This window comes from Anser brachyrhynchus (genome assembly GCF_964034855.1).
Source record: "Anser brachyrhynchus genome assembly, chromosome: W".
NCBI lineage: Eukaryota > Metazoa > Chordata > Aves > Anseriformes > Anatidae > Anser > Anser brachyrhynchus.
This window is the reverse complement of record NC_137704.1, coordinates 27,195,452-27,221,173: the sequence shown is the minus strand read 5'-3', so window position 1 is coordinate 27,221,173 and position 25,722 is coordinate 27,195,452. Positions and strand designations below refer to the sequence as shown.

The 25,722-nt window shown below is 40.1% G+C and overlaps 2 protein-coding genes across 25 annotated transcripts in view; one reads left to right on the top strand and one right to left on the bottom strand.

Annotated features, from left to right (window-relative positions):
• The window catches only part of MALT1 (MALT1 paracaspase), a 30,530-nt gene extending 7,861 nt beyond the window's left edge, over positions 1 to 22,669 (bottom strand). Inside the window, exons 1-13 of one of the 2 annotated variants that reach the window (XM_080571936.1) lie at positions 22,360 to 22,669; positions 20,975 to 21,141; positions 17,820 to 17,941; positions 16,831 to 16,981; positions 15,617 to 15,795; positions 14,930 to 15,026; positions 14,159 to 14,191; positions 12,269 to 12,295; positions 11,145 to 11,177; positions 8,996 to 9,199; positions 2,589 to 2,766; positions 1,323 to 1,397; positions 125 to 252 (exon numbers count right to left, since the gene is read on the bottom strand). In XM_080571936.1, coding sequence (XP_080428062.1) covers positions 125 to 252; positions 1,323 to 1,397; positions 2,589 to 2,766; positions 8,996 to 9,199; positions 11,145 to 11,177; positions 12,269 to 12,295; positions 14,159 to 14,191; positions 14,930 to 15,026; positions 15,617 to 15,795; positions 16,831 to 16,981; positions 17,820 to 17,941; positions 20,975 to 21,141; positions 22,360 to 22,520 — 1,555 coding nt within the window. In that variant the 5' untranslated portion in view covers positions 22,521 to 22,669. The remainder of the gene's footprint in view (positions 1 to 124; positions 253 to 1,322; positions 1,398 to 2,588; positions 2,767 to 8,995; positions 9,200 to 11,144; positions 11,178 to 12,268; positions 12,296 to 14,158; positions 14,192 to 14,929; positions 15,027 to 15,616; positions 15,796 to 16,830; positions 16,982 to 17,819; positions 17,942 to 20,974; positions 21,142 to 22,359) is intronic. The other variant, XM_080571937.1, reaches the window with a different exon arrangement.
• Positions 22,670 to 23,383: 714 nt separating this feature from the next.
• Positions 23,384 to 25,722, top strand: part of ALPK2 (alpha kinase 2) — an 88,991-nt gene continuing 86,652 nt past the window's right edge. For 19 of the 23 annotated variants that reach the window (XR_013942741.1, XR_013942742.1, XR_013942747.1 and 16 more), the window contains exons 1-2: positions 23,386 to 23,522; positions 24,324 to 24,639. The gene's annotated coding sequence lies outside the window, so the exon portion shown is untranslated. Of the gene's footprint in view, positions 23,523 to 24,323; positions 24,640 to 25,722 lie in introns of all 23 variants that reach the window. The other 4 variants (XR_013942745.1, XR_013942746.1, XR_013942743.1 and 1 more) reach the window with 2 other exon arrangements.

Below are 25,722 nucleotides of genomic sequence, written 5' to 3'. Positions count from 1 at the left end.
GGAAAATGGGTGCAGGCAAAGCTAAAGCAGTGTAACATTCGCCATGAGAAGAACGACAGTTAAGCAAAGAAGTTTTTAGTAAGACAGGCTGAGAAGACGGCTAGTGTAGTAAGCTGCAATTCACCTTCTGCAACCTCATCAAGCAGTACAGTAATCTTCTTGTCTTCTAACAGACGCTCCTTCAAGAACTTCATGAAAATTCCATTGGCCAGCCCTGACTGCTGAATCTCAAAAGCTTCTGCTCCCTGGCACCTACGAGAGACAACCAGTGACAAGGGAAAAAACAAACAAACAAAAAAAACCAAAAACCACACTGCAACAGCTGTGTGACTAAGATCAACATGAAGACAAAAGGAGTAACATTTGGGAATGGGAGAAAGAAGCCCTTACACAGCAGGTTTAAGGTCAACCTGCTCTTCATTTGCAAGCAACTAATCTGGGGAAGATTTCACTTACAACTAAGCCATAGACCAGAGGCAATATCAGCTGTTTATGTGAGAGGCTTGAATCGCTCATGGAAGACTTCACTAAAGCTCTTGACTATTTCTGTTCAATAGGTATTGCACATGACTTGAAAACTAATAGCGAGAAGTTATACAGATATCTGCAAAGTAACCTCTTCAAGCAATTTCATTTGCAGGTATAACTACGTATTATACCTATATGAATCAAAAAAGCAGGGACAGTCTACATGCCACTCTTCCAAAAACTGATTAATTTATCTAATATATACGTATACATTTTTTAATATAAATTTAACTTGCATTTGCAGAGGAGACATAACTGCAGAGGGTACAGCAGGTAGGTTAAAGTTAATCAGTCCCTCAACAGTACTTGACTTCCTGTACAAGTGCACAGAATGGTAAGTACCATTAGGAACACACAAGACATAACTCCCACTTCCCCATCAGCACAAACATTATGGGTTTGAGGGTAAAATTTGCTTTTTCATTCTGTGTGCTTTTAAAATCTCTAACAAGTAGTATTTAGATAATTATAGCATTCCTACAAGTAGCCATTAAAAATAATCAGAAATATTGTCCAGCAGTTTCTGATTTGCTGAATGCGGTTCTCTCACTGGCAGTCCCTTATACCTGAATGGGAACATTAAATACCAGGAATATGTATGGATATCCGTGATCAGTAGACCATGGAATCATTCAAAGAATGAAGTCAAAAAGATAGTCTGAGGATACAGATGCCAATACAAGTTATCAGTCCCTTAACACAGTTGGTATTTTCTGTAAAAGATTAGCTACAAAATCTCAGTGATATCTTCTGGCTTCAAAATATCCATAGCACAGCACGAGAAGCTTCCTTACGTGGCATATCCAAAAACAATGTTGGCTGTAACCTTCAGAGCATCTAAGATAAGTATAGTATCATCATATTCATTTCTGCAATAAACAAAAGAATTAAAAGAATATTTTGAGAACTAATAATAGTAACCAACTCCACAGTTGTTCAAAATATCAAACCAGCATAGTTTAGAAACGTTATTTTCTCCCACAGTTTTAGAGTCAATCCTCCCAGACAAAAATCAGCACCATCAACACTCTTCATGAAGACAAGTCAGAGACAGTCAAATATCACATGTTAACCAGATGAGGGAATGATGTATTAACCAATACATTGTTAGTTTGGCTAAAATCTCTGCAAAAATGTCTTATAACCAGCCACTTTAGGTTATAACGAAAACCGTATTCTGTCTTTCAAAACATGATGGTGTCTGTACAGTTAACATGAGGCTTATGCAGCTAATTGCACAGCAGATTGTGAACCTGAATTGGGTCACTGGCATTTCATTAGCAGTGAAGTTTAAAGACTCCACGAACATTAAAGCACTAGCAATTTTCCATTATGAAAAATTCCACAGAGACCAGTTTTCAGAGGTGCTGACTGAAAAGCTAATTTCAAGTGTAAGTTTAATAGGACATAGTATTCTCTGAACATGTAAAGAAAACAGCACTTCATTTAGAAAAAATGTGATGAACCAGTTGATTTGATAAAGATGGTTAACGATGCAAGGGGAAAAGGGTCATTCTTCTTCTTTAAGATGCCTAATTTCACTTTTATCTAGTAACACTGATGCTTTATAATTTTTAAACAACAACCAAAAAAAGGGAAGAAATAGATGTCATTCAAATCAAGAGGCAAGCATCTGCACATAGAAATGGAAAGTCTAGTCCCCAGCTTCATATATCCATCCAAGGCCAAAGACAAAATAAACCTATGAATAAATTCTATTGACTTTAAAAAGGCTCAGGTGCAGGCTGTAGATTTTCAGAACCAGGAACGTTCAAGAACAGTGTATACTCAGCCCAGATTAAAGATTTCTCCTAAGCTTAAAGTCCAGCTTTCCCTCAAGATCCTTTGCTATTTTCCCAAAGCAACTGTTCAATTTCATTCATTCATTTTAAAAGTAGGCTGCATTTTAATCTCTTACTGCAGTGAATAAACTGAACTTCACAGCTGGTTCCTGAAACTACTATCATTATATTCTCTCCCCCTCTATCACGAACCAGAAACACCCCTCAAACATTTAACAATACTTCTCACTATTCATGAACTATTAGATTAGATTATACCTTTTCCGACACATATCCAACAGGAATACGTTGAGCCCCGTCTCTTTTTCCTGCATTAATTTGAGGATGTTTTGTACACACAGACAGTTTGCAGATCGGTAGGGATTTGGAGCATCAATAGGAACCATGAAACTGTTTCCATAGTTTTCGTAGCCATGGCCAGCATAGTACAACAAACCTGAGAGATCAAACAGATTTAACTGAAAACACAGCTCAAGAGTACACTGGAACGTTCCCATCAATTTTACCACGTTAAAAAACCTCATGCACACTATGTGTCTGCGGGAGATTAATATCCTTCAAGCTACTCAAAGTAGGTTTTTTGGTATCAATATGCCTTTGTTAAAACAGGAAGGAAGAGGAGGAGGAAAAAAAAAAGTAATATCAACTTCACAATGCGCAGAGAAGTGAAAAAAAACAATTTTCAACTCATGAAACAGAATCAATTAGATATTTATATCAATCACACAAATGAAGATAGCTAAATACTCTTAAAGTGCTTTAAGTAGAGTTATGACCTCTAACAGAAACAATCTGTTATCTACTATATATAACTCACAGATATAAGCAAGGAACCGTGCCAACTGTAAAACAGCTTCTCCACATGTGCAACTACAAAGCTTTGTATAGCTAAGAGTCAGTGCAGATTTTACAGCCAGAAAAGATAACCCTGAACAGTTTGGTTGGATTTTTTTTTTTTTTTGTAGAAGGAAGAAATTGTCACCTTGCAAACTATTCTCTTTTCTTTTTAAACTTACTATTATCATTGGCAATTCTTAAAATTAGCTTAACAAGAAAAAAAGCAATAGCTGTTTTACACTATGACAGCATTTTTCAATTTTTTTTTTTTAGATTTATAGGGGAAAAAAAATATTATTCAGTGGTTATGCTTGATAGGATTCCGGAGCACATTTGTATTACCAAACTACCAACAACTCATTTTTATTTGATGACATCTATCTCTCTTTACAGTTGCATGAACCCATAACTCCTGTGCCTCTGCTAAACAAAGAATTTCTTACCTAGACACAACAAATTATCCTCCAATCATCTTCATGTGTCAATACGTAAGGCTACAGTAGTTTTGAAGATTTAAAATCTTCAAAAAGCACACAACAATTTTATATAAAGAAAATAAATCATGTAATTAAAAAAGCTCTTTGTAATTCTGAAAAGGGAACTACAATCTATAACTTAGATTTAATTCATATATGAATTAAAACATGAAACATTAAGGTCACATCAATTTGCAGTAAAATTAGACTATCTTGGAACTAATGCCTTCTTCTGCCAAAACATGCAGTTGCCAGAAGCTTGTATGATTCAATTAAATTTTCCTGTTGTCTGTTCCCAGTGCTGTTTTTGCTTATCAGCAAGTTTCATTTTTTAAGAGGAGTTTTTATTTATCTATACAAATAAGTCCATGGGTCAGATCTTTAATTAGTACATAGCACAGCAACTGAATCAAAGTCGGCAGAGACATGACAATTTATGCTAACTGTAGACATGGTCTTGTTATGCCTTTATTCCTACAAATTTCACAGCTGCTTTTAGTATCACAATAAAACTTGAATATTTACTAAAAACAAACCTCGCCCTAACATACTAAAAGATCAATATTCAATTCAGCTTGCGTAGGTAGGCATGCTACATGCTCTCCCTTTTCGTTACTGATAGCTACAGCAACTGAAAATACTTCTCTTGCACAGCCCTGCATGTCCTGTAAAGGAATACCAAGATATAACTATATCCCTTCAAACTAAGCCTTGCGTTTTCTTTTACTTGTAAGTTCTCAAGTCATTAGCACCTATGCCAAGACCTTGCTAACTGCTCCATTCAATCAGCAGTGCTCAATTTCTTTTTATGGGAAACTTGCATAGTCAAGATAAGCAGCAAGCAAGTGCATACAAGGTAAACTCCAGGACTTAAGGCTTCACTTCAAGAGCTTAATGGCTATTCTCCTTCCAAAGTCTTGGAAAATGACCTTTTAATTAAATCAAACTGTTATAAATGTCTAAAGGGCACAGAATTTTAAACGTGTGATTAAAACATTAGTTTCAAACAAGTTAAAAATGAAGCGCCACTGTCAATGATCTCGTGTCACGCCCTAAGTGAAAGGGACTCCTAAATTTCTTTTCCACAGAGTTTGGATCTGGACCTAAATCGAGGATGTATTTGAGATTATATATCTAAGCATACATTAGGTAAGTAATTGGACTGACTGAAGGAAACCAGTGTGTTAAATTTAAGAACATATCAGTGAGCCTTGCAAAAACTGAAAACAACTATGTTAAAATCAAGAAAAAAATTGCAGAAAAAACACAAAGGTAACATCTTTGAAATACTTCGATTTAAGTTTTTCAAGCCCAAATTAATCAGTTGTAGCTATGTTAAAACAGAACATTTACTTACGTTCCCATTGCCTTCTCATTGGATTGTTTTGCTTCCTAACAATGAAGTTAACAACTTGCTTTCTTTAATTAAGAAATCAATTAGAAAGGAATAGTGGATATGGACTATTGGAATATATTATACATGAAGCAATAAAATCCTAACAGTACTATTCCCCACAGCTAAAAGTTACCCTTTTCCAACATGTCCCGCAGATTACGCTAAATGAGGGCAAACCAAAGTCCGCTGTCAGATGGCTTCCTAACAGGACATGCCACCACTTTGAATGCAGACAATAAGTAACAATAGACATATGCACCTGTCCATCCAAAACAAGGAAATAACTGCTAAAGGCCTATGGAAACCCAGCACCAGATCTGCCCAACTCAACTGATGGCACGTGGACTTGGCTCACCTCACGGGAGCAGTGGCCAAGATGCCTGTACCATACAGCACCAACCCAGCCACTGCTCTAGCTGGTGACCTCCAGCTTTCCTCAGCTTTTTGCCTGCTGCCACTGGAGTTTGCACTGCAGCAGTCACGGCTCCATTCTCACGGGGCACTGTGCTAAGAATACCATGTTGTCTTTACAATAACAGAGAGAGAAAAAAATTGATGCCAACTTGAAGTTTTTTACTCCATGTGACTGCAAGCACCCTGAGGGCTGTTTCCTTCGCGTCAGATCAGCGAGGCTTTTGTAGCACACTCTGAATGGCAGCTGCAAATAAGCACCCGCCAACCTGCAAAAAAGCTCCGGAGCAAAGACAAGCATCCAGAGCTACAAAATACCTGGATAAAGCACCACAGATTCATGCCATTTCCATTCTCAGTTTTGGGACAGCTGTCCTCGACACCATTTGTGCAGGAGGAATTTTTTGTTGTTACAGAGCACTCAGAACACGAAGTCAAGCAAGCAAAAGTGCCTTGACCTTCATCCTACCGTAACATGAACTGAATACACAGAGACGCATGCTGTCTTTTTGCAGTAGAAAAAGTATTGGAAAGGGCATGAACACGATTTATCAGAGCGTTTTCTCAATGAATAGGAATATTTCAGAAATAACTACGTTTCTTTTTTTTTTTTCTTCCATTGAGTAGACAACTGCAGCGTGGTTTTTGTTGATAAGTACCTTCAACAGTTAATCTGTTGAGCTCAAGATCAGAAATAAGCCTCTGCATACCCAGAGTAAGCAAACATGTTTGGAGGGCCTCATTAGACACTTTGGCACAACAATTTTAAGTAGGCTCAAGTTCCTCACAGACGTCAGCGTTTAAGTGATATCAGCACCTTTTTTTTTTTTTTTGTAAAGAAAAAAGCTGAACTACTATTAGTCTTTAAAACATATGGGTTTATGCTTTTGTCCTTTGTAGGACAGAATACTAATTGCACATTACATTTAAAACAACATAAACTAAGACATTAGAGGAGACCATCATCATCATGTTGTTTACTAGTCTTGCTCTTAAGGAACAATATCTGAAATGCCACTTTCCTGGCAGTAAGCAGCAATTACCCAATGTCATATTAGGCATCACAAGTATGTGTAACAAGGACTGAGCACAAGTATCTGCTATGCTTCTGTTTGGAGCTATGCCCACTAAAAACGCAATAAATCATCATCTATTTGTGCCCTGACAGCATCTTTTATATGCTTTAAGACATTAGTAGACACTATCCAGAAAGAACAAAGCGATCACAAAGTAGTTATTGTCAAACACTACTGAAAGAACACTCTGCTTTTCTTTCAGAAATATCAACTTGCTGGGAAAATATAGCTGCCAAAACATGGCTTTTAAGAGCTTTCATATGTTGCTGGTGAGAAACTTATTAATGCCTTTCAGTACTTTATTTTCTAAATTCTTGTCAACAATTACAGAAAAAAAAACGAGAAGGTGCAAGAATCTAAAAGCTCACTCAAATGCATGAGCACATCTATTCCCCAGGGTACAAAATGAGAAAACAGCTACCAGAAAGTCTACTAAACTTTACTGCCATAATTAGTCTCCATATCATACGAGTTTTGGCTCCGATGTAAATGCCCAAATGTCAGATCATCCAGTTCTGCACAGAGCATCAGGTAACACACCATTTAAAAAGTCATACTAAGAAATAACTTGACCTTGTGTTACAAAAAAGAATTGAACAATGTTTTCTTGACTGGATATTACTATAAAAAGTTCCACAATTTAAACAGTACAATTGGATGAGCTTTCTGATCTCTGTTCTAAAGGATTTCTAGTCATTTATGCAAACAGCATTTAGAAAAAATGACAAAGGTAGGGGCAGTCAGCAGCAAACTCCTCAGAGCCCACCAAAACATTTTTTTTTCCAATCCAAGTTGGGTCATTGTAGGCCTTTTCCACCTAAGGCATTATGGTTTTTTGCTGAGTGGATCGATTCCATCACATCCCAGCCAGCACAGCCACCAGTTCCACCCTTGTGCTTTTTCTCTCAAAGTCAGGCTTATTCATAAATTCTTTGTCTTGCCTAATCATCTAAGAATCAGTGCAGACCAGCAGTAACAACATGTATCAGACTTGATTGGTTAGTCTTCATCCCAGAAGACGGCAACTCCTATGCAATAGGTAGAGGACAGCTTAAAATTATTATTATGTTACAGGTATCTTATAAATAAATGTGACTCCAATTAACAAGAACATAGGGGAAAAAAAGAGATGTGTTAAACACACACCTTTCAATATGCTTAATTTGTACTCCTGTAACTTCAATACTGATAAGATGTTGCAGAACAATTATTAAAGCGATGGTGCAATTTAGAGGGCTGTTGCCTGCTTAAGCAGTGTAACTGTGTATTAAGTTTCCCACATAATGTGCGCAGAAAGGCTGAGTTTTACACTCTGCATTCAGACTGTCCACAAAGCTGTGAAACAATAGCTGTATCTGAGTTTGGAGTAGAAATTCAGGTTTGCAGAACTTTTTCACTCCCTCTTAAGGACTTTATGAAAAACTCTGTGCTTGCCAGGCCAGTGTCATGACAACTGAAAGAAACCTGCAATCCAAAAAATAAGGATTTCTACTTAACCTGAAAATTTGGCAGAAAGAGAAGAGAACAAAACATGATTCCCCCCCCACCCCCCCAACTCCCAACACACCTGGTATCAGAGTGCAGCTTACTGTCAAGGCAGAGAAAAGCACACCTCTTCCTCTGTTCTTTAAAGATCTGGTGAGCAAGGACTAAGAGAGCATAGCAGCCCCTCCCAAAGAGCTCCAGAAGGATGGAAGTCCAGAAGGAAAGAGCAGTCTGTAGACAGCCAGTAGAAAGACAGAGGATGAACAGAAAGGTCCCAGTCCCACGAGCAAGTTCAGAACATACTGCATGCTGTACTTCTGGCTGTTCCCCACTTCCTCAGCAGAAGTGCAAACTAGGAGTCCGAACACACCAAGGGGCTGGTCAACCTTAACCAAAACAGTAACTTGCAGGCACAGGAAAGGGGGAAGGAGGACAGAGAAGGTGTTTAAGAAGAAGGTATTTAAAAGGTCTCTTAAGAGCAGCATGGTCTGCTGTTCAAGACTACACGTAGTCTTGCATACTGCAGTTACACATTTTTGACTACTCTGCTACGAGCTCTTAGCCGTAACACAGTAATACAGAAGACACAGACCGTTCTTGCTCTTGCTTATAAGATCAGCAGAAATGTGCATTTTCTGCAGAGTACGTTGTCAAATACACTACACAGATGCAGCAGCTGTTGGCAGACAAACACACTGATAGTATCGAACACAGAAGTACACTGCAGTTTTAGGTGTAGTTAAAGAAAAAAGTTCAAAGATTTTATCTGTTCCAATAATAAAGTAACATTAATGCTTTTAAACCAAAGTCAAACACAGCCACCAGCATATCCTTTGACTTTTCCCACTCTACATACATGCTATTTGCAATGAAGTTTGTTTTATTGCCACATTCAGGGAACTGGTAGAGGTAGATATATGATGTTTGTGTGTTTCACATATCATGAAACTGACCTATTTCAGAAGGGATCCCACATGTTCTTACCATATACTCCTCTGTCGAGGAGAAGCAGAAATTCATCCACGGCATTTCGCATCTCAGACTCAGTAAGATCCAGCAAAGAAACAACTTTGAAATCCATCTGTCTTAGCAAGTTGGTCAATTCATAGACATCCACCATCGGAGCCTTGAGTCGGGGGTGATTCCAGTAGTTCATATTTCCAATTAAGAGAGCTACTTTGTCTGTTGCTGCAAAGACAAAGGAAAAACAAAACCGCAGCACATTTGTTGTATTCCCTGGATTCAATACCTTAAATTTAATTTATTCCAAAGCAACAATAGTATCCAACATCACTTCAGGCACAATATTTGCAAGTCATTCTGTATCAACTATACAGCTCAACTCAATTCTCATTCAAAGAACAAAGAAACATTTCAGCATGTTCTGACAGTCAACATATCTGAAACGTGAGGCATCTAAGACAGGATAATTTATCAAGAAGTGAGTCACTAAGACTATATGTCATTTCTTTAACTTTTCCTGAAAGCACAATTACTGAATTCCTCCATACAGAGGGAAATTTAATAAACATGGAAATTCTTAAGGCAAGTTGCTAAAGCTATAGCCGGTTATACTCCACCACTCCCACCCCCCAGGCCAGCATTATGACAACTGAAAGGAACCTGCAGATTCAAAAAATCTCGTGCTTCTTAAAAATAAAACAAAACAAAAAAAAAAAACATCTCACACACAAAAGACCACTTTCATATCTCCAACTCCTACATTCACATCTTGCTAAAACATGGTATGTTTTAAGTAGAAGCTTTTACTTAAATAACAGAAAACTTTATTTAGGTCAGAAGTGAAGTCATTTTTTTTCTGTTTGTTAAGGTTTCTTTGGTTGCTAAACAAAAGGTCCCATTTCGTTAGGCCTCTTCTTCTGTTGCTGTAGTTAAAAACTGAGAGAAGAGGAATTTAAAAACTGGGAGGGAAGCCTAATGATATTCTTATAGCTGGAGATACATTCATGCTGATTTTAATACAGCCAGAAGTATTTCTGTCCCGAGTAAACAGAGCAGCTATGAAACTGAAGAAAAAAATTTACATTGAAAGAAGTGCTTCAGAGACAGGTAGTCTCATTTTTATCCAAAAATTGTACGCCAAGGTACAGAAAGGCATTTATTCAAAGCAAGGCACTTCTCCTCTGGTTTATTTGTTACTTCTCCTCTCCAAAAGGAACTACTGTCCTACTGCTCCGGTTGCAAATAGGATCATATGACTGCCCCAAATCTGCTTCGGAGTCAGTAACCCCACATACCCAGGAGGCATCCTCTGTCCATAGCCTCAGCATCTAACATTTCAATTCCTTTAGCAAGATTCCCAACTCACTTTTAACATTCTTGCAGCTGAAAAACCTTCAAAGTCTTGAACAGCGTGGACTATTTTAACGGCAGAGAAAGATGTACAGTGACAGTAGAAGACTGGTTTTGAAAAATACTTTTAAAAGTGTGAGTTTGCTATACAATTTAGAAAAGATGAGCCAGAACTGCACTTACACTCCCCCTCATGCTGAAGAGCCTGAGAGAGGTAAGATTTTGACATAGTCTGGCAGCCCTTCCACCTGGTTTGGCACTGACAAAGACAACACACCTGACCACACTCAAGTCTATGATGCAAAGTTAAGAATATGATTAAAAATCCCCACCAACTGTTCTTCAAAACACATATCCTATCCATCTACCTCAGCGAGCTGCAGCTCAGGATCAACAACTCCATGCACTGTGCACAGTTGAAGCTGAGCTTGCGGGCACAACATACTCTCGTAACAGACAACACCAATCCCTTTTCTCACCTCACCCTAATGCCACGATCTCCAACCGCTGAAGTATTCAAAATAATGGTGTAACACACCTGTTAAGGTCACAGCCAGAGGAATTTGTAACAGTAAACTGAAATAGGCAAGAAGTCGCAGACACTCCACCAAGTCACTAAAAATACTGGTGCCCTCACCACAGCTTACTAGCCAAAGGGCAACCAAACATTATAACGGGCTATAGAAATGCAGGCGTCTCCCTCCCTGCAGCTATTTCACAAGTTATTTCATAAGCAATGGCAGAAAAAGCAAAACTCAGAAGCAACTTTATCTCCTAGATAAGAAATACAAGTGTTCATTACATCTGCAAAACTACTTACCAAAAGGTCTGTCACTTGATTGTTCTTGTAGGTCTGCATGAAATCAATTACAAGAACAGATCATCAGTAAGTACAGTCATAGTTGTCAGCATCAAAAAGTGAACTGCACGTTCCATACAGCAACAGTCTACTAGTAAGGCTTTAATAACTTAATTTCTTTGCTGGTTTTAAGAAAATAAAAGTGCTTTTTTGTTGTTGTTATTTACCTGATTTCTTTGACCTCCTCCCAGCAAACATACCCCAGTAGGATATGAATGGCTAGTCCTATTTATTAAGAAATATTAGAAACTTATTTTGAATTTTACAAACTGCATGTCAGCATTTTCAGTAATGTCTGAAACAGTTCATATTCTCCAAATGAAATGCAGATATGTAAGATGGAGATAGTAGCAGAGATGACAATTGGATATGTGAAAAATCTTTTATTTTGTACTTCACAAAGGGATCGTAAAGCCGATGCCCTGCAAAGCCTAACCCTGGATAACATGTCACGACAACACTACTGAACTATCTTTCAGTGACTAAGCCTTGGCAGAAGTAAACGTATCTTTGATGTCTAACCCAGGAAATTATGACTTCTGTGATTTGATATTTTAGGAACACTATCAGAGATAATCCCTGATAGGGTATTATTTCAGACTTTTGTTTCTATAATAAATATCAAACAGGCTTCAAGTCACATTAGCTCACTCCAACATGAATTTATGAAATATACCAACTCAATCTATCATTGGTGACAGCCAGACATCTTATACTTCATTCACCGTAATCATCTTCAAAAGCAGCAACATAGTAAAACTTAGAGCTCAACAAAGCCACAGACAAGAAAACAAAACACGATTTCTTCTGCATTTACATAACAAGCATGTATGCAGTATAAAAGAGCAGCTTTGTGTGATTTTGAAAAGATAATAGCAACTCTATGGTTCATTGCATATCTTCAAGTTGGTTTATTGGGACCAGTAGGTGGTACTGCCCTTAACATGATACCTGTCACTAATAAATCCCCAATTATAAACACATCCAAAAAATGTAAACTAAATATTGTAACCAAGCTAGGCTTCATTGAATTGTAACATGAAATGAAGATGTGAAATTAAAGCTTTTCAAAACATAGCACTTACCTGTTTTTTGAAGATCACTTAGATCTTCTGTGAAGAAAAGCACCAATAAAATTCATAGTTTAAACAAGATACAAAAAATATATATTCTATTAATACATACATAATTAATATATCTATGTCATGCCATTATTAGTTAAAGTCAAAAACCTAGAAAACAAGCTATCTTTCTAAAATATTTTTGGCTTTGTATTTCTGTAAATCTAACTTTATGTTTATTGCACATGCACAGAAGAGAAAATCCTGCATCAAAATACTAGAATCATAGAATCATACTAAGGTATACTAGACAAAATATTACAATATAGCTGAAAACAGAGGTAGAAACATACTATGCCTCAGGCCCACAGGCATGCGAGCAGCTTGAATGAATAAGGAACAAGACATCAGAATCTGCCATGCGAAAAATAGATGTTTTAAGGACTGCTTAAAAAGCAACATCCTGAGCAAGAAGTCTTACTTCGTAAGGCCACGTATATTTAGAAGGATATAATTTTCAGATATATTTTTCAAACACTCTAAACTATCAGAGGTTTCACCTATCTATTTTCAGAATACTGGAAACTATGAAAAAGAAAAATCATTTATACGAAGCACCAGAGGTCTCTTGGAACAGGCCTGCTCCACACAACGGAGCACTAGGCAGATCTTTCAAGCCCCAAGAGCAGGCTCATATATCCACACGGGAAACTCTAGTTAACTGAAGTGAAACTAGCATGAGTTTTAATGCAGCTTAGTAGCAGAACAACCTTAGAATCATACAATGGTTTGGGTTGGAAGGGACCTTAAGGACCCCTCTGCCACGGGTAGGGACACCTCCCACTAGATCAGGTTGTGCAAAGCTCCATCCAACCTGGCCTTCAAACTTGCATCCAAGCAAACTGTAATTTGAGTGCAGACCCCAGCAGTTAATACAGTGGTTATCTTCTTCTTCAAAGGCTTGTTGAATTACAGACAACTAGTAGGCTTCTGCACAGTGCTCTATCATGTAACGTAGACACCTCTTCAAGCCAGAAAGCATGTTAAGGCTCAAAGAGATGTCACAGAAGCTATGCTGTGGAAGTGGCTGACGCTGAAATTTGTGTTACTCGTACATACTAGTACGCAACAACCTCACAATGTCAAACCTTTAACAAAGGAGCTAAAGGGGAACATCAGCTCCAGTTAAAGATTGAACAAGAAACGTTGCACAGCAGCTTAATTCCAAAAAAAAAGAGTAAAGAGATGTTTATAGTGCCTTGCAAAACAAATGCATTTGTTTCCTTCACTGCTGGTAGATCAACTTGGGGCAGGGCAGCTTCTGTAAGCAGCCTTACATCTTTATGTATAATACCCCGCTGTGTAAATTTTACAGACTTTAAGAGTCTCAGTAATTAATTGATAGCATCAACATAAAGGTCACAATACAACTCTTCCCATGGTAGCAATGCAAAGGAGAAAAGAAATCAACCTAATAAGGCTGCTGGCAACACCTCTTGCAGACACAGACCTGACAGTGGAACCAGCTCTATTCAGCTCTTTAAGGTCATCCAGGTCCATAAACATACCAAGTTTTTCTTGCAAGGATGTTGCTTCCTGGAGCCCAGCTAAAGAGATCTCAACATCTTTGTGTTTTAACAGAAATTATAAGTACAGGGCACAAAAACAGTACAAAAATCAAAAAAAAAATATCGCAGAAGAAAGCTTGCTTTTTTTCCCCCCATAAGCTTTAGATCATGCTATCAAGGCAAAGAAGAGAGAAGCACATGCAGAAGGAACGTTACATCACACATCAGTGTTTTAAAGCACACTGAAGCTCTTAACCCACATATACTTTTCAGCAATGCACTTAGTAATACATCATCCCAATCATTAATCTTTAAAAATTGATTGACAACTAAAGAGTTACTTTACCTTCTGTGCACTCCACTGCCATAGATTTCCTTCCTTGTGTTTTAAGCGGGGGGAAATTGGAAGACAATTGCTCTCAGTTATGAGAGTTAGCACACAAAATGGAAGAAAAAGGTCACTTCCAAGCTTCTCTGTAATCTGGCTCATTTTACAGCAGTATAAATCTTTCAGCACTGACTGTGATACTGTATAGTAATTATTACTAAAATTCAGGAGTATTAGAATGGTCTTAGGATAGGAAAGAACTTTTCATATAAATTATGCAATAGTAGTCCCAGATAAATCTAGAAGCTATATAAACAGATCTCCTCTTTAGTTTACTGCAAATACATGCACACCCCTAAACAGTTTTATATCCATTTATTCCACTTGCTGTGAATAATCTCACCTGCCCTGATTGCTAAAGAGCTCAGTGTAACACAGTTCAAATCACTAACAAGATGTTAATGAAATCGAGGTTTAAACTGTTGTCAAAAACAAGAATATAAAGAAAACAGTTCACCATCTGTTGATAAGCTACGCTCATACTAGCGATGCCAAAAAGTGGTAGCATTTTTATGCTAGCTACCGTAAAAACCCAAAGCACTTTATAACTTACAGAACTTTAAAATTGCCTTTGCTGTCAGCAAGCAACACTATTTTAACAAATGGATAAACTAAAAATATAGAAGATTACGTGCTTGGCTTAATACTAGAAGTCTGAAAAGCAAGTTCGAGTGATAGTGAAGAAATTGATAAATCAGCTGACCTCTATCAAACTGAAAAACTCCTTACCTACAACAACTTCTATCTTCTTGCTGTCTTGGTCTTCCTGGTCATTGAACACGTGACACCAATATGTTCCCCCATGTTCCATGTCCACACAAGTTACCTAGGTGAGCACAATCACAGTCATCCTGCCAGGCCCCAGAAGAATATCTTTATCAGCTTCATTTAAGCCCCCACATAAGAAACAGTAAAAATTAAAAGCAAAACCTAAACAAATCCACAATTTTCTGATACCCTCATTCTACAGTAAGCCGAACAGCATGCATTCTAGAAATGCTTTCAAGAATTGAAGAAAGAGTGCAAATCCACCTAACAGGCCTGAGATGCTTTAAGCATTAAATGTAACAGATCTTACAAATCACAGAGCTTTGCAGTCTGGGATAGAAACACAAGCTTTCACTTTTACTGGTACTTAATCTTTGTTATGTCAATAAATCTCTCTAATCCAAAATACACTGTAGCTGTCCACCCCATGACTACCACCTGAAACATGTTCAGGATTACAATTTTGCACCCTGGAGCCTCAGAGCCATATTGGCATTTGAGTAACAAAACAGGATAGCTACTTAGAAACTGTATTTGCATAAAAGGTTATCAAGGCTATGACAAAGTTATTTTCTTCAAGGAAGCTTTATGTAGTAAGCTAAAGGTGGTTACATATTAATCCCCCAAGAGCACTCTGCAGTAACTTACCATGTAGACATTTTTGCTCCCATTTGCCAAGGGAAATCCATTTCTGAACCACTGATATTGAGGAATTGGGTTTCCAACAGCTCTGCATTCTAATACCAAAGCATCTCCCACTGTCAAGTTTTGTGGCTGAGGCTGAATACAAATGCATATCTTCTTTTCAGGCAAACTAATTAAGCTCCCTTCAAAAAAACAAAGACAACAATGAAAGGAAAGAGTCTTTTCCATTCATCAGTGTGCTTATCTTGTTTGCTTGGAGTGCAGTTAACCCCTCATTCCATTTCCACAGAATCTAGGTTTTCTTATGTGTCCAGGCTTTAAGCATACAAGTATTATGAGCTTCTGTGTAAGGTAAGACTTTTTTCTAGTGGCCAGGAAAGCACTGAAACTCAAGTTCTTCTTTACCCAGTATCTTTATTCTCAGACAGGCAGAAAACAAATAGGTGGTGGACAAAAATTCCTGATTATCAGACCAGAACCCATAGGACAAACATGCATAAAAGACTGTGTCTGTGCTCAGGTTAAAAAAAAAAAAAAAAGTTAAAAAGTACAAGAATCCTTTAGGAATTCAAGGGATTCCAATACACTGTTTTCTATCTATTCTTATCCGCTATTCATAGAATCATAGAATGGCCTGGGTTGGAAGGGGCCTTAAAGATCACCCAGTTCCAACCCCCCTGCCATAGGCAGGGACGCTACCCACTAGATCAGGTTGGCCAAGGCCCCATCCAGCCTGGCCTTGAACACCTCCGGGGATGGGGCATCCACAGCTCCTCTGGGCAAACTGTTCCAGTGCCTCACTACCCTTACAGTGAGGAATTTCTTCCTAATGTCTAATCTAAATCTATCCTCTATTAGTTTAAGATGATTCCCCTTTATCCTGTCATTATCTACCCAGTAAAGAGTCCCTCTCCATCCTTTTTGTAAGACTCCTTGAAGCACTGAAAAGCTGTTATTGTGGAACTTTGTTTCTCTTCTGCTTTTGTAGCCAGTACAAGAGCACAATAATTGAGTATCACCCTTTTAATCACCCTTCTCCCATGTCTGCACAAGACAGTGATGGGGACCCGAGTTTCTCTAACAAGCAGGAAGGCAGACTTTCAGAAGACCATGTTCATCCAATAAATGCTCACTCGAACTCTAGAGAAAAACAGACTTCAGCTTCAAGGTACAATCCACACAGAGATGTCCCACTACAAAAAGCTTCTGCCACTCACCATGAGATGCACCCTGGAGATCGCAAACTTCTAGTCGTGCCCACTGACTGAACGCAAATGAAGATTCACTGTTCACTCGACAGATGTAGAAGCCAGCATCATTTACTTTCACTGGATTCAAAACCAGTTCTGGAGAATTACCATAGGGAACCTGAATCACACATGAACCAAGAAATACTTTGATTTGATTGATTTAAGCTAAACTAGGATCAAATATTAGAATATTTATTCAGCAACTCCTCAATATTAGAATATTTATTAACAGCAGCCTCAACTCTCGTACTTGCTTAAAAATTTTGGATGAGAAACTCTTGCTCTACACACTTAGTAGCTTACAGAGGGACTTTCTTCTAGGCATTATTCATGTGCATCTATTTAAGAGGCTTCTGAGCTTTTAAGCTGGTTAAATAACTCTTCCTGAATTTATTTATTTTGTAGGAAGATAATCAGGACAAGAAATACGAGCATAAGTGCTGCTGTTCAAACTCCAGAGATACTGGCTCACATACACTCCGGTATTTTACCCAAGTCTGTGACACCACTGAGTTCAGGCCTTCAGTTGCTCAGTCTTTGGAACCAGTTTCCATCTGTCTAAAACCAATGGTGACTGACATTTATTCCACTGCAGCAGTTTCTCCTCAGGGTGTGAAATTTCTTGGTAGGCTGAGACACAACTAAACTTACAGTTTTCAGGATTAGTCTCCAAGGATGAAGAAGTGCTCTGAATTCACTGAACCGCCTCACTGTTTTAACACATTGATAGGGTCATTATAGCGTTTATTCAACTTCTATTTTTATTAGTAGATGAAGCAAACATCTCCCATTATAATTAAGAGTAAGAGCCTTCAAAAAATTTTGGAGAGAAATTCCCATCTAACACCACGAATATCATAAACTAGTTTATGTAGCCATTAGCTATTCTTTTCACCATATTTTATATACATACATACGTGTATGTGTATATATATAAATTTTCTTTCCTCTATTACCTCTTTTTCCTGTTTGAACCACTGGTAATGTACAAATGGGTGTCCTGTTGCCCAACAACACAGCTTGACAATCTGGCCAGAGAGCACTGCTTGAGAGTCTGGCTGTATGACAATCTTTATACCTTTAAAAAAGAATTTAGACATAGGAAAGTGATTAAGAAATACAATTCAACCATTTAAATTTGCACTTAAATTATCTTCCAAGCAAAGAAAGTTTCTGCCATTAATTATACTTGAAAGTAATCTGGTTTTACACAGTTCCATTTAGTTAATTCTAAGACATTCAAAATTGTCCTCCATTACACAAAATCCACACCTGAATCAATCAGCACTCTACGGAATTTTATCAAAGATTTACAGGAGATGACTGATGTTTTAATTTCAGGAAACTTCCACTACCTCTTGCTCTCTACTCACTACAGCAAACACTACGTCCAATGGCAACACGGTTTCCTTCTGGGAGGGGTATTCCCACAATACACCTTATGGAGTTTGCTCACACCAAATGATTTATTTGAGTAGTTGAACTTCAGAAATGAGACAAGGCACAGCCTGAGGGAGCGTTCAAAATAGTAAAACCTAGTTTAACTGCAACTTACTGAATTTTTCAGGTATTGCTCATGCAACTTATTAGCCAACGTTAGTTTCCTTAATGGCTTTTGCTCCTGTAGAGCACAGGGCTGGGGCTTTCTTTTTACTAGGCTGCAAGGTAAAATTTTCCACTTCAGACTTTAAGTGCCAGGAAATAGTGTGAGTGAAATTCTGACACCAGTCTGATACGATCCAGTTGTTTTCTTAACCTAGACCATTCCAGAGATCTAATTACAGTACAACCCCCAAAACAGATCCGCTGTTACAACCAAGGTCACGGGAAGAAGAAGAGGGGGGGGGGAAAAAGTCATCTGCAGAACAGAAAGTTTAACCTCAAGGTGCTGACAAAGAATATATGCACCTCTGGCCAAGGTGTTCAGCAATGTTGAGTTGATAAGGCAAAAAGATCACTAGATTGAAGTATTATTTGCTATGGATGGCAAACGCATGTAACAAACCCAGTGGGACCACAAGCAACAGTACATGCTAATGACTAGATGCTACAACACTGGTTACAGAAAAAGCACAGAAACAGTGAACGGCGCAGAGGCACTTCATACCTTTTCATTATTCTCTGAAATTAACAATCAGATACAAAATACCTATTCATATTAAATGTTTCATTTTGATCAGAGTCAGTCTATTTCCCTGTATTGGGAGAAAGTAGGTTCCTTATTACTGTTTAAAGGAACACACTTTGCAGAAGCTGAAAGCGCAGTTTGGTACAGAAGCAGCATCCCAGACTGGTGGGGGAATAATTTTAGAGAGTAACGTAAACTAAACAGAAGCTGCAAGCAAAAATAGCTGCAAAGAGATGGCAAACAGCCCAGTACAAGGCTCAAGATTATAATTTGCTCCAAGCCTTCTTACTACACTCTACCAGGAGTTTTCTTTTTGTCTGCTTCCCCTCCCAACTCCCTGCTAGTGTTCAACAGCTTAGTCACACATGGGGACTTTTTCCTAACAGAGAATGCTTGAGGAAAGAAACCGTAATCATTTGATCAACAGGCTGAAACTTGAGCAGAAACACATGCGGTCAGACCGAAACGGAGATTCTATGACATATGGAAATCACAGGGTCTTTGTCTAGCAGGGAAGCGGGCTATGTTAGCTTCCTCCATACAGAATCTTATTCTGAAATAGTTGAGCACACAGGGGGCTACTCCAAACTAGCTACAGGACTTGAAAACTCCTCATCTATCTTTCTATAAAACATTTTCCCTCTAGAGCTTAGCTCCAGAGATGGATACTTCAGTTTTTCATTTAATACTTCCTCTGCTGTTTGTCTGAGTTAAAGGGAGCATTTTAAGTAGTTTTGAGCATCACAATCACCTAACATTAAACAAGACAGGTAGGATGTTTATAATGTCAATTTAAAGGGCTTTGCACTTTCCAAAAACTTCCACTTATTTTTTTTTAATCTCTCCTGATTTGCATCACTAACATCTCTTAAGAAAGTAGCTGAGAAAAGCAAGTCATCTGAAAGAACAGTATCTTGTACTCCTTAGAGTTATTACAAACAAGTTCTAAGAAAACTGATTCATAATGTCTTCAGTTTCGGTTATTTTCCTGTCATTCATTCAGCATTATATAGCTACTTCCTGCAAGCATTACAGAATTTAATGTGTTAAAAAAACAAAACATCTGGCTTAACTTTCTGAATGATTACAAAGATACACCAACACTTCTTTGTTCATTCAACAAACCATGGTGCTCCTAGTACAGTAAAAATCAGCCGCCTTAACTGGATGAAATGGCTGCAAAGCATTGCTATTACTAGTTAACCTGAAAAATTCCACTGTTGTCTTAATAGTAGTTCTAAGTCCATGGCTTCTGTTCTCATGCTGTCCAAAGAAAAGAAAGACAGCTATCCGTATAGCAAAGAGCTTGCTAGCCTCATTCCCAATCCCCACTTTCATGAGGGGCTTTTGTAACTTCCTAGTAGACCGAATTTTACCACATCCTGAAGGACTATACTTGTACTCTACAAGAAGCACTTGGTCTACATGGTCTTACCCATGCATGCCCTTGCATTGTCCACACTTCTAGAATTTTTGAGAAGAAGCAAGCTGAATGAGTTAGCAAAAAATAATCTAGTTCCCTGCTAGGTTAGCCTTTCAGCCCAATTAGCTAGTTGGAATGGATCCAATATGCAACAGAACTGGTGCTAATTGAACAGTTCCCTTTCAATCAGGGTAAGCTGTGAACTGAAGTTCACAAAACCTGTAGCCTGAACAGATGGCTGGCAACGCTACTTGCCTTTCTAACTCAACCACTGCAGTTCTATAAGCATCTCCCAAAGGCCCAGTTTAATACAGTTAATACAAGTTAGCAGAGCAAATGACAGCAACTGTCACATCAATACAGCCAAGTCCAAGCTTACAACCAGACTGCATTAAGCCTGCCTACCTACTTAGCCTACTTTTAATCTCAGAATCATATAAACGATACCAGTTACTAGAATTCAAACACTAACAATGTTTTTATTTACTGCAGAAAACGAATACTTCAGTTTTTCCAGTGGAAAATGCCTAGTTTCACTGAAAGCACAAACCAGACCTGACCTGAATAGCTGAGACACTGGAGAGCCTCTGTATGCTCCAGGGCCTGCAGGAACTCCACCAGTTCCACCACTGTGCAACCCCTATCACCCAGCAGCTTCAGGAGACTCCAGCTTGGACTTCCTTCCGGCTCCAGGACTTTGAGGGAACATTGTTCTAAATCGAGAGGGCTACAAAATAATAAGACAAAGACATGGCTTAGACCTTCTTAATACTCTTTCTCAAAAAGGAGCTAGATTAAGAAAAATCAGTTTGAGACCAAAAAGAAAAAAAAAAAAGATGGGAAAATCGTAGCTGATTTGGGCTTTTTTGCAGTATTTCCTTCAGGTTTCAGAAGTCCAGAGGTTATATAGCGGCACTTCCACAGACAGAAATTAGTGAGTTGTATGCTGTAAAACAAGAGATGTTTGTACCTAACAATTCTGACCAAACATTGAGAAAACTTCTAATTTTTGATTTTCAAAGTCTCAGCAGAAAAACAAGTACAGCACCTTTCGTTTTCATGTGCCTAATTCAGAAGCGGTAAAAACTGAGTCAGACTCTAACTTGAAAGCCCAGGAAGACTTAGATCTGCAGAGTAGCTGTTAAAACAAGCGACCGCTGCAGCTTCACTGCTGCACACACGGCTACGGCTACAGCTGACAGCTCCAATAAATTTATCTCCAGCTATAAACTTTCATGCTTTTAAACTTCAGTTTTATGACTTCATGTACTTTCGTTCACAGCAGATTGAAACAACACAGATGATAAGGGAATGGGTAATTATGGAAAGGGAATGCAAGTTTATGTATTACCGCTAAAAAGATTCATCAACATTTCCTTCGTTCAATCACAGCGCCACGCAAACCTGGAGGCAGGACACTTCCCTCATCAAGAAGAACCTCACTGTATTTCGCTGGGTAACACAGGCAAAGAAACGCAGCACCAGGCCTCTCGAGGGAGTCGTGCTGTTGGTCCCGGGTTGTTCCCCTGCATTAACAAATAATCGCCCCAGGGAAAGGATACGACTTCACAGCGCACGTTCAGCGCTGCGCTCGAAACGCCTTTCTTTTATTTTCCCTTTGAGACACTGCCCTCTAAACAAAATCTGGAAAGGCACTGAACGCGAAACGACCAGGAAGCGATGCGGCGAACGTGACCCAGGCAGGAAGCGCCGCCGCTGAATGCCCCCAGCCAAAGGAGCCGCGCTGCAGGCAGCAGCCGCCGCACGCCTGCGGCGGGGGCGCAGGGCGGGAGGCCCCCGGCGCCGGGCTGCTGCCGGGGCTCGGGGCCCGCTGCCCCGCGAGGCTCGCCCAGGCGCCGGGCAGCAGGGCGAGCCCCGCCCGCTTCGCCTCCTCGCCAGCGGCCCCGGCCCGCGCCCGGCCCCCCGCGGCGGGCAGCGCCCTCACCTCAGGCGGACCCTGCCGCGGCTCCCCGCTCGCTGCGCCAGGTCCCGCCAGCCCTTGCCGGGCGCCGCCCGGTCCAGCAGCTCGCTGAGGCGCCGCAGCACTGGCTCGGCCAGGCGGCTGAGGGGAAGGGACCCCGGCGGGCTGCGCGGCGGCTCCGACATCGCCCCGCTGCTGCCTCTGCCGGGGCGGTGCTCCCGCCCGGAAGGACGCGCCCAGCGCAGCCGCACGGCCCGGCCCGCCCCGGCCCACGCCGCCGGTTCCGTCCTGCTGCTGCCCGGCCCCGTCCCGCTACTGCCGGGCCCCGCCGCCAGCCTCGCCGCGGCCCCCCGCAGGGGGACGCCTGTCCCGGCCGCGGTTCGCTGCCGGCGGCGCGAGGGAACTGGGCGGGCTTTGGCGTCCCGTTGTGAGGCCGAGCGATGCCGCTGCCAAAAGCCACCGCGTGCAGCCGGGAGGGCCGGGGTCGGCCGGGGAGCAGCTCCCCTGTGGAGGGAGCGCGGTCGGGCAGGGCGGTGGAACAGGCAAAAGCGGGGTACCCGCTGGTAGCAGGGAGAAGGCGTTTAACCCGGCCGCAGGCGCTCCGCGCCTCACGCTCCGTCCCCGGGTGCCTGAGTCCCGGCGGGGGCAGGAGCTGAGGAGAGGCCCCCGAGCGCCTGCTCCAGGGCTGTGAGGCGAGCGCGGCCACGGTGTGAGGTGGATTCGCGTCTTCCCGGAGCTACAGGTTGCTCAAAGTGGGCTGAAAGTGTCTTAGAAATTACTCGTACTACCGTTTTTAATCAGTGACCGAGCATTCAGGTGTGACCGCCCATACTTCTGCAGCGTTTTCTTGTGTAGCTGCAAGCCTGCCTTGATGTCCCTGTGCGCAAACTGGAGGCCGGTGGCTGCAGTAGCGCAACGTGGAGACCAAATTAATAAGCTTGCTGTTCAGTGGCTGGTTGTCTCATGCCTGGCGCTAGTCAGAACTGCACAAAGACGCACACCTGCCTGCAGAGCTGGTAACAGCACAGCATCTCCCCTTGGTTTCTGTGGGGTCCAGCACCTCTGAAAAAAAAGCTATTTATTTAGACCTGAGTTTGCCTGGAGTGGCTTCTTCAAGCAGCATTAATCAATAATGTATTCCTCCCAAGTTATGTGCAAAACCAGTCTGCATGGCAGCATGGATACAGGTAAGACAGTGCATTTGGCTTCCTGATGACATGCATGTACCCACAGTTGTGTATGATACCAGGCTGGTGTCTTTCACCTGCCTTGGGCTGTGGACTGTGCTTGTTGGACACCCCACAGTGTCAAACAGTCAAATTAGATCACGTTATACATGGCTTCAAATCCTGGTCTCTCATTCCTTTGGGGATTACTTTTTGGCTATTAAGCTATTGTATGAATCATAGATATCCCTGCTGCTCTGTTTGTTGCTGAACACACTTGGTTTTTTAGCCTGTGGCCGAGGTCTTGGGAACATCGGGTATCTGAAGTATTTAGCACCTTAGTTTCTGATAGCGAGCATTTTAGCTGCACTTTCTGCAAAACAAGAAAAAAAATGGCACTGAACTGGCTTTTCAGCCTTTTCTGAACTCCTTGAGCTGAGGGCACTTTGTGTAATTCAGACAAGTTCCTTGTGTGAGAATTGGCTTCTTGGGTAGCAGGCATGGGAATACTTTTTCGGGATTCATTTAGATATGTGTTTGATAATCATTGCCTTTGAGAAATGTGAATTGTTAGGTGGTTTTTTGTGTGTAGCGATTGTTAAAAGTTCACTGTTCACCTTTGGTTTCCTCAGTCTGCTTGTTAGGAAGAGTTGTGCAGATTTTCTCAGTGTTTGGCAGAATTTTTTGCATTTTTAATTTCAAGCAACTCAGAAATTCCAGCTGTGCCTAGCAAAGCAGTTAAGCACACTAAAGCATGTGCTTTAAAAGTGAGCCCAGTGCCTTATTATGAAAACCTAAGGCCAACACTTCCTCTCTCTTAAGGCCACGAGGAAATGCCCGTGGACATCTATGGAAGTAGGATCTACCCTCTCATCACTGCCAGCTCTCTCGCTCTCGCCCTCTCTGGCTGAAGTTTTCCTAGGAAGAGCCATCTGCTGTGTGTAATGAAATAGTCTCTCTTGGAAGACAAACTGCTGTGGTCAGACTCACTATACTAAGGTCACACTAGCAAAACAACACTGAAGAGCTTCTCAGCTTTGAAGCAAAATGCGTAAACTAAATGTCTTCTCTCTTGTAACGCAGAGTCAAACAGCAGGCCTGGTCCACAACTAGAACTTAAAGAGTGAGCACATTAAGGGTAAGTGCACGTTTATGGTTTGAGAGGTCAAATTGTTTACAGTTTTAAAATGACTTGGCTACTTATTTCTCCTACGTTCAAACAGAAAAAATATTGTAGAAAATAGAAAAGTGATCGTAAAAGATAAATAAATGAAGAGCCAGTTACTTTATTCTTAGTGCATGACATGAATATAGTGATTTACACTGTTTATGTAACAGTTAGTATGATTTGTTATTTGCTTATTGTAATGCAGCTCTTGATAGATTCTAGATATTTAGATTCTGCTAAATATTTCTGAAATTACAGTCTTAGGTAATATTTCTACAAAGTTTGAGCAAGACAAACAAAATTGCAAAAGCCGCACAAAAGCAAACTTTCTTCTATAAGGAATGTGTGACACTAGGTGTCCAGAAATATACATTTTATTCTTTTCAAACGTTTATTACATGGCCTAGTACTCATTAGTTTAAAATTTCTTCCGTTCCTCCAAAAAATCTGGTCACTTGGTAGCATGAAGATGGTTATCCGGCATGAATTGCTCATGCGACACTGTCAGATGCTTGACAAACGTTAAAAATAGATTAAGACAGATCAGTGTTAAGAGTTGTGCTATGATTGCTTATTTTAATTACTCTATATTAAGCTCTTCGTTAGAGATATGCAGAATGGTCACTTATTCTTCTTAGGTTTAGCCAATGAATTATAGCTGTGGTGTTTCCTTTACACTATGTCGCTGTTTACAATAGGTAGTGCACTAGTGTAAGAAATTTTCAAAATGTCTCCTATGTAAGAAGTTGAAGAAGCACGGCATGTTTGCCAAGGTCACATTTTCCAGACATCTGCTTTTTGCACAGCCCAAACTTCGCTGTTTTATTTCTTATGCAAACCTTGTTAATACAACAGATATACAATAATTGGGTTAGATAATACAGTGTTTTGCTAGTTTGGTTTCTGACATTATAGGCATTTTGACAAGTTTGCTGCTCTAAATGTTTGATCTGATCACGGTGTCTTGAAGTATTTGTAAAAGAGTAATATGATTATAGTTATTATTTGTATTCTAGCATCAGAGATTCTGGTCAGAACGGAGTCAGAATTTCA